Source organism: Cupressus sempervirens, chromosome 3 (assembly GCF_028749045.1).
Source record: "Cupressus sempervirens isolate cs-2001-9-10 chromosome 3, ASM2874904v1, whole genome shotgun sequence".
Lineage (NCBI taxonomy): Eukaryota > Viridiplantae > Streptophyta > Pinopsida > Cupressales > Cupressaceae > Cupressus > Cupressus sempervirens.
Genome location: NC_143120.1, coordinates 869,307,214 through 869,315,270, shown reverse-complemented (window position 1 = coordinate 869,315,270; position 8,057 = coordinate 869,307,214). Strand labels below are relative to the sequence as shown.

The 8,057-nt window shown below is 33.3% G+C and overlaps 1 protein-coding gene across 3 annotated transcripts in view; it reads right to left on the bottom strand.

Moving 5' to 3' along the window:
• Positions 1 to 898: 898 nt before the first annotated feature.
• The window catches only part of LOC149569542 (ABC transporter A family member 8-like), a 189,173-nt gene continuing 182,014 nt past the window's right edge, over positions 899 to 8,057 (bottom strand). Inside the window, exons 13-18 of one of the 3 annotated variants that reach the window (XM_089822219.1) lie at positions 2,712 to 2,821; positions 2,453 to 2,537; positions 2,224 to 2,352; positions 1,961 to 2,066; positions 1,647 to 1,735; positions 899 to 1,506 (exon numbers count right to left, since the gene is read on the bottom strand). In XM_089822219.1, the coding sequence (XP_089678345.1) occupies positions 1,207 to 1,506; positions 1,647 to 1,735; positions 1,961 to 2,066; positions 2,224 to 2,352; positions 2,453 to 2,537; positions 2,712 to 2,821 (819 nt within the window). In that variant the 3' untranslated portion in view covers positions 899 to 1,206. Of the gene's footprint in view, positions 1,507 to 1,646; positions 1,768 to 1,960; positions 2,067 to 2,223; positions 2,353 to 2,452; positions 2,538 to 2,711; positions 2,822 to 8,057 lie in introns of those variants that run through there. The other 2 variants (XM_089822220.1, XM_089822222.1) reach the window with 2 other exon arrangements.

The window sequence follows — 8,057 nt, the reverse complement described above, 5'->3', positions numbered from 1 at the left end:
GCATGAAAAAGATACACCACAATTGAAGATGCTTGTCACTCGCCTCCTTGCACAAGTTGCTCGTTTCTCTGCTGCAGGGAGGACTTGGTCTACATATGGCTTTATCCACTCCCTCAAGAGGAATAGACTTACCTCTAGACAAGCAGAGAAGCTAGTGGTTGCACATAATGCTCTTTGAGTTCCAAATTGTTAGGCTCCAGAGTATAGGCAAACTCTAGCTTTACGGTGGGATGTTGATCTTGAAGATGTGGCACGGGTTGATAAGGTTACACCACCAAGATCGCTTGGGGTTCCATTAGTTGAGAATGCACTTGTAGCGGAGCATGACAGTTATGATTCAGATGACTCTAATTCTGATGCAGAGTTTGCAAAATCAGAATAGAAGTAGCAGAGTGCTTTGCTTTTATATATTTTGATTTTTAAATTGAACATGAAACTATATGACAACACTTTAGCCTCTGGGCATTTTTTATGTTAGAATTATTTAAATATCTTTCTGTTATCACATGCATTATAATATTGACAATAAATTCCATTCTGATTTCTGAATTATCAATGCATATTGAGTATTGAAACAATGAAATGTTATAAACTTGTATGTTCAGGCTCTATGATGTATAAATGGGATACTGTATCCATAGTTTCATGTCTATTTACAAATTTCCCTATATATTTTAAAATCTCCCAATATTTTATATAGCAGCCTCCTTGTCATCCCCAAACTTGGAAAAAAAATTGTCGTCCTGGAAAACCATCCTATCACTTGCCTTCCCCGTCTCGGAAACTTGCGGTAACACTGGTTTTAATCAATTATTTAGGGCCTTGGACAATATCCTCAAGGTAAAATGAGTTTATACCAAATAAAAAAATTATTTATTCCCAAATAATGCTCATGAAATGAAAGTCAAAACAGAAATCACCAAATAGATCAATATACAAAAGAAACGTTAGGTAAAAGGATACATTTTATATGACAAGTCCCTATAATATATTTTCTGAAGGTTTACGGATGAAGTTTTCTATTACTTAAAAATGGGATGATGTATATAGAAATCGTAGCTTACTAAACTCATGAGAACATATATTGGTGACATTCGAATTTGTATCTTACACCTAGTACTGAATTGATGCAACAAATCAGATGCATAACTGGCATGTAGAAATAAACTCGTCTATGTTCATTGCTCTAAATACTGGTAATACCAATCATGACAAAATAGCTTCTGATTGAGAATCACATGCAACTTTAATAAAGACATCTTCTAGAGTTGTATCAGCAACACCCCAAGCTTGAATGGTCAGGAACTCTTTAGCACGCTCTATGGTTCGAAAGATGTCAGTAATTTTTATATCCAGTTTTGGTAGTTCAAATTTCTGTGTGCCAGAAAGACTGTACACTTTCCTTGCATTTCTAGATAAACCTTGCACCAGTTTTTCCACTTCATTCTCCTCATTTGAAAATGTAGTTATGGTGAGAACATAAGATCCTCCATACCTTGCCTTGAGCTGCATTTGCAATTCATAATTTTTTCAGTAGTAAATAATCTGAAGAGGTAAGAATCCATTTAGAAGAAGCAAATTCTTGTGGGTTCACAATCATAGATTTCTTCAACAGTGAACCCATGTTATACAGAAATGGAAAATACCTCTCTAGAATTTCCTATGCACTGCATTTGTCCATCAACGAAAATGCCCAGGCGGTCACAGAGAACCTCTGCCTCTTGCATGGAATGTGCTGAGATCACACAAATGTTGAAACCAAAATATCTGATATGTTAACAAAAACTATTTGTAGAGTATTTCATAAGAATCATGATTAACATTCCTTATTTAAATAAGAAATAGATAAGTCTCCTTAAGCCCTATTTTCTATTACAAAGCAAAATTACATGATCGGGTAAGTGGATGATGCAATTTAATGAATAGGAAAACATCTAAGGAGCAGAATAAAGGCCCCTACTTGTCAAAATAATTGCTCGGTCTCTCTTTGCCTGCTTCACAACACTCCATAGTTTGCTTCTTGAAGCTGGGTCCAACCCTGTACTGGGTTCATCCATATACACAACCTAATTGAACAAACATTAAAACTCAATAAGAACTCTAGATTTTATGAAATCCCCTAAGAAAAAGGAAAATTTGATTTTCTCAATGTATCTTACATGAAAAGGTTTTCATTGAAATCATAAAGATATTAATAGCACCAATGAACTTAAATATACACACTTGAGGATCTCCAATGAGAGAAATAGCAACACTAAGCCTTCTCTTCATGCCACCACTGTATTTTCCTACTTGCTTGTCACCAACCCCTCCATTGAAAAGATCTACACTTTTTAGAGATTCTTCTACAGCCTACAACACCACAACATCAGTTATTAACTGTTGATTGACATTGAAGACTAGTTTTGTAAAACAATGTGTTTACGTAGTAGGATGTGAATGTTACACTTACCACTTGAAGGGATGCACCTTTGAGATTTTTCAGCCTACCATAGAATAAAAGATGTTCCCTTCCAGAAAGAGTTTCCCAGATCAGGCTACAAAATGTACTATGTCATAAATCCTTGCCTATAAAATTATCTACAATCAAAATAATTCCTATCAACTTTGCAGTGTCATTTATTAGTCAATTCCATGGGTACAATTCAACTAACATTTATGCTGTCAAACTTAGATCCATATAGATAGTCCCTAAGGGCATCAGTAATTACTCATGCTGTGGACAAACCCCAATGCTTGTGTAGATTCTGTCCATATCTGTACGTATATCCATACCCTGTATGTATGCCGTTCCGGAAGTGGGAGCTGAAAGTCCAATCATCTGGAAGAGATGGCATTTGATGTCGTTATTTTTACAAAAAACTTAATAGCTGAATTATTTTTTCATCATAGCAATGGGCTCAAATCCAGCGAAGAAACAGATGTTGACAATGATTGAACATAATACAACTAAATCAGATGACACTATGAAACGACTTGTATTTGCATTTGGAGCAGCATATGATAACAAAAAGTATCAATGTTCAATCATCAAAGAAATGATCTAAACTGTATTTGACAATTTTTATTTTCGTAATTTCATTAATGAATAGCATATCTCAAGGCAGTACACGCATAGCTCTATTGCTGATAACACTATAATGGTTGCTATCGAAATATCTAATGCTCTTTTATTAAGGACTTTAGAGAGATAATCCATGTCTTGAAAGTTTGAATTTTCTTTTGTCCGAGGAAGGAATTGGGCATATTGAAATTACTTCTCTTGTTTCATAGTGAACACGACACAAGTATTCTGTCCCATATGTTAGGGCATATTTATATATTTGATTCAAATCCACATTATTAGAGTCTCTGAGCTACAATATTTTGACGTGCCTTGGAACCAATGTGTCTTTAAAATTCTGGAGTGGGGAAATGTTAGCACATCAAGAACAGTTCCGTGAGTGGTAAGACTTTTGCTGAATTTTGGGGACAGCCATTTAAATAACTCAAACATAAAAGGAAGCTGAAAGTAAAAGAAATAAATGCAATGTGCTGAATTTGTAATTGCCATCCACTCTTTCTCATTCTTTTAGGGAATCTTAGCATTGTTTTCTTTAAATCAATCAACTTATACATTTTTTGTGAACTCAATGCAGCACGCTCTCCAATCTTAAAAAGAGATGTGTTTCAATTTTTTAATTGGATATCTATTGTTTTATGTTTTTTTTTTCATGCACATTAGGCCATAAACAAGAACATTTAATACCAACAATATGAAATAAATGATGAAATCCTAAAACGTAAAATTTATTTATTACAATTGCTACAAAATGTCTTGCAAATACAAATAATACTGAGTTAAAAACAAAAACATTTAAATTGGCAAACCCTGCTAAAATAATCTTCAATAATTTTCAATGACCAGAATAAACATTCACAAGTGCTGCTCTGTTGTATGAAATGTAATTCGAATCAAATGGCTATGGCTGAAACATAACTAGGTCATGTGGATTCTTTAATCTAGGATATATGATGGCGGCAACACACCTCAGATGTTTCTGTTACATTCCAATTTTTGCTTAATTTTTAAACTGCTCATATAGCCGTTGTGTTTTTCCATGTGAAGTCAGTTGATAGTCAAAATTGGTTATGATCATGTGAAATAGTAAGATGGTTAATCATTAGGATTTCATGTGAAGATGACATGTTAGTTATCACTTAAGATGTTATAATGCTATTTTGAAATTTTGGGAAGTTCGTTATTCTTTCATGAAAAGTGAAATGGTAGTTAGTCATTAAATTTATGTTTCAAAGTCTGTTAAAATAATTTTGAATATTTTGAAGAATATGATATTATTGTGGAGGATTTTCTTCTTGCAAGAGTATGTCGAAGGGGGGAAGTCTTGCAAAGAAAGGAGCTGGGTGAGGGACGCCATTTTGTCTAGGAGTCGACAGGTATGAAACCTAACCAACAAGGCTAAGGGAAAAAGGACTACACAATGAAGAGTATGTTCAGGACAACCATGAGCTACCGGATCAATAATTGAGCACTAATAAGAAAACACTAAGCATATAATTAAATTGTAATACCTTTTGTTATGTGATGATATCAGAATTTCTTGTGATGGTTGCCATGCTTTAGTACATTAGCATCATATTATTTACCTATACTTGTGTGTGTGTGTGTGTTGCATGGATTAGAAGTTATTCTTTCATGAAAAGTGAAATGGTAGTTAGTCGTTAAGATTTATGATTAAAAGTTTGTTAAAATTATTTTGAATATTTTAAAGAATACGATATTATTGTGGAGGATTTTCTGCTTGTAGGAGAACGTTGAAGAGGGGAAGTATTGCGAAGAAAGGAGTTGGGTGAGGGCCACCACTTTGTCTAGGAGTGGACAGGTATGAAACCTAACCAAAGGCTAAGGGAAAAATGACTAGGCAATCAAGAGTATGTTAAGGACTACAATGAGCTACCGGTCAATAATTGTGCACTAATAAGAAAACACTAAGCATTTAATTAAATTGTAATTACTTTTGTTATGTGATGATCTCAGAACTTCTTGTGATGGTTGTCATACTTTAGTACATTACCGTCATCATTTACCTATGTGTGTGTGTGCATGGATTAGACGTATGTATGCATCCACATTATGTATGACATATATGATAAATACGTACTTAAAATACCAAGTATGCAAAATATGTGTACACACGTATGTAATATCCCCCTAATAATAGAATCTAATATTAGAGTATAACTGACATGATATGTATATAAGAACTATTTGGTTATTAGGTCAATAAAATACATACATACATACATATATATATATATATATATATATATATATATAATACATTAGAATTATCAAATAATGAATAGCTAAAAATAATATAATCCAAGACAAATTATATTGTTCATATAAATAATTATATCAGTAAATTCAAAAACGTAAAATAATAAAGTGTTATAATAGTCACCATTGACTATCATTCAAATAATAATAACATTGGATTAAATAACTAATGAAATATTAAACTGATTACCATTTATTAGAGGACGTTAAATAATTATTATAAAGGGCTCTAATAGATATACCACACAACCCTTGTAAAGGACGCACCCAATATTCTTGTTCATATTTAAGACCCCAAAACTTGATAGAGAGCCCATATCACAGGCAGGAAAAAGTGTATATAAAATCTATTGAAATTGAAGGTATTGATAAATCAATGAGATGATATGACATGGCACCAAGACTACTATGGAAAGCAGAAGAAAATTCTTTTATTTATACCCCACAATATAGTGTTATGACCATGGAAGTTTTGCAGTCTACATAATGTATAGTCAGGTGTATAATGAAAGATATTTTATTCATCATACCACCACTTTAGAACATGGAATGGACTGCCAAAGTCAAAGGGTATAGGAAGTACATTCTTTCCAAAGAGTGCAAACATAGGAAGAATCCAACCGACCACATGTAAAGTGCAAACACATATTAAACAGGTGCCACAAAGGATAAGCGACCCACCACCAAGGTAAGTTGAGATAAGAGGTGTCATTCCAAATATTATAAATTTATTTATATATCTTATTTTATATATAAGAGGTGTAAGTTATTTAAGTCTTTTACATTATTAAGTACAAAATATACTATTTATGTTCAGTGTGTAGATAACCACAAAATATATTTGTGTAAATTCATAAGGAGAATTTTTTTTGAGGAATGCTATCTAATAATTTGATATTATGAATTTAATGATACATTAAGACATTAATATAATTCTTTGTGGATCTAAGTAATTGATTAAGACTTCTTTAGTGCTAGCACGTGAGATCCTCGTATAAATAACTATTGTGCCAGTGCAAGAGACGAGTAACCCTGTATGAATGGCTATATGAGAAATGGATAATATTGTGTCAATCCATTGGACTAACAGCATGGAGATTAAGGGAATCTCTATCATGGGTATGTGAGGCGTTAAGGTCTCCATCTAACCACCATGACTATGATTAATAGACAATTTCCATGTGTCAAAATATTCTGATGGTGTCAACATATGCATATGTGATTGGTCTTGGATATAGGGTGTCCCATCCAAGAAGAATCTTAAGGATTGCACTTTAGGGAAGACTAGAATAACTAAGGGTTATGAGATTCGACCTAGATATGCCTTTAAGGTTGGGGTTTAAGATAGAGGGTAGAATAGTGTAGTTAAATTTATTATTGTTTAATTTCTAACATTTATTTTGCAGGTATTACTTGTCCCAAACCAACCCTAATAGTGGGGACATTACAACGTACACAAGTATAGATAGGTCATGGATGGCACTAATGTACTAAGTAATATTTCTTGGCAATAATTTAGTTTCTCTTTGAGGGGCCAAAATTATGTATTGCTCTCATTGGCCTTTTATTACTTTATTAATTTTGGGTCGGCCATATAATCAATTTTACTATTACTACATTACATTGATGGCCAAAGAATCTTGTAACTCATGTCACCTTGTGTCTTGGTCATAATTGAGCTATGTTTCGCATGATGGTTCTTGATTGTTTATACCATTCTCATCTTTGCAAATCGAGACATTACTATTGCCTCATTACCAATCTTTGTCCTGCTCTCGATATTCTTTCTACAATTGAATTCATCATTTTTGGTGTTGCTTCCTTTTAAAAGTTCTTATATCGGTACATAGTAATTCATTGTAATTCGAAGCCTCTCGAAGAAGGCCTTCCGTACAAGCAGTCGAAGCTACACATATTTGAAAATTCAACCAATACCAGGTCATGTTGTTAACTTTGCATATGTATCAATATATATTCTATAGATAGCCACAAAATATGTGTAAATTCATAAGGAGAATATTTTTCGAGGAATGCTATCTAATAATTTGATACTATGAATTTATTGATACATTAAGACATTAATATATTTTTTTGTGGATCTAAGTAATTGATAAAGATTTCTTTAGTGCTAGCACGTGAGATCCTTGTATAAATAACTATTGTGCCAGTGCAAGAGATGAGTAATCCTGTATGAATGGCTAGATGAGAAATGGATAATATTGTGTCAATCCATTGGACTGACACCATGGAGATTAAGGGAATCTCTATCATGGGGTATGTGAGGTGTTAAGGTCTCCATCTAACCACCATGACTATGATTAATAGACAATTTCCATGTGCCAGAATATTCTGATGGTGTCAACATATGCATATGTGATTAGCCTTGGATAAAGGGTGTCCCATCCAAGAAGAATCTTAAGGGTTGCGCTTCAAGGAAGACTGGAATAACTAAGGGTTATGAGACTCGACCTAGATACATCTTTAAGGTTGGGGTTTAAGATAGAGGGTAGAATAGTGTAGTTAGATTTATTATTGTTTAATTTCTAACATTTATTTTGCAGGTATTACTTGTCCCAAACCAACCCTAACAGTGGGGACATTACAACGTACACAAGTATAGATAGGTAGCGGATGACACTAATGTACTAAGTAATATTTCTTGGCAATAATTTAATTTCTCTTTGAGGGGCCAAAATTCTATATTTCTCTCATTGGC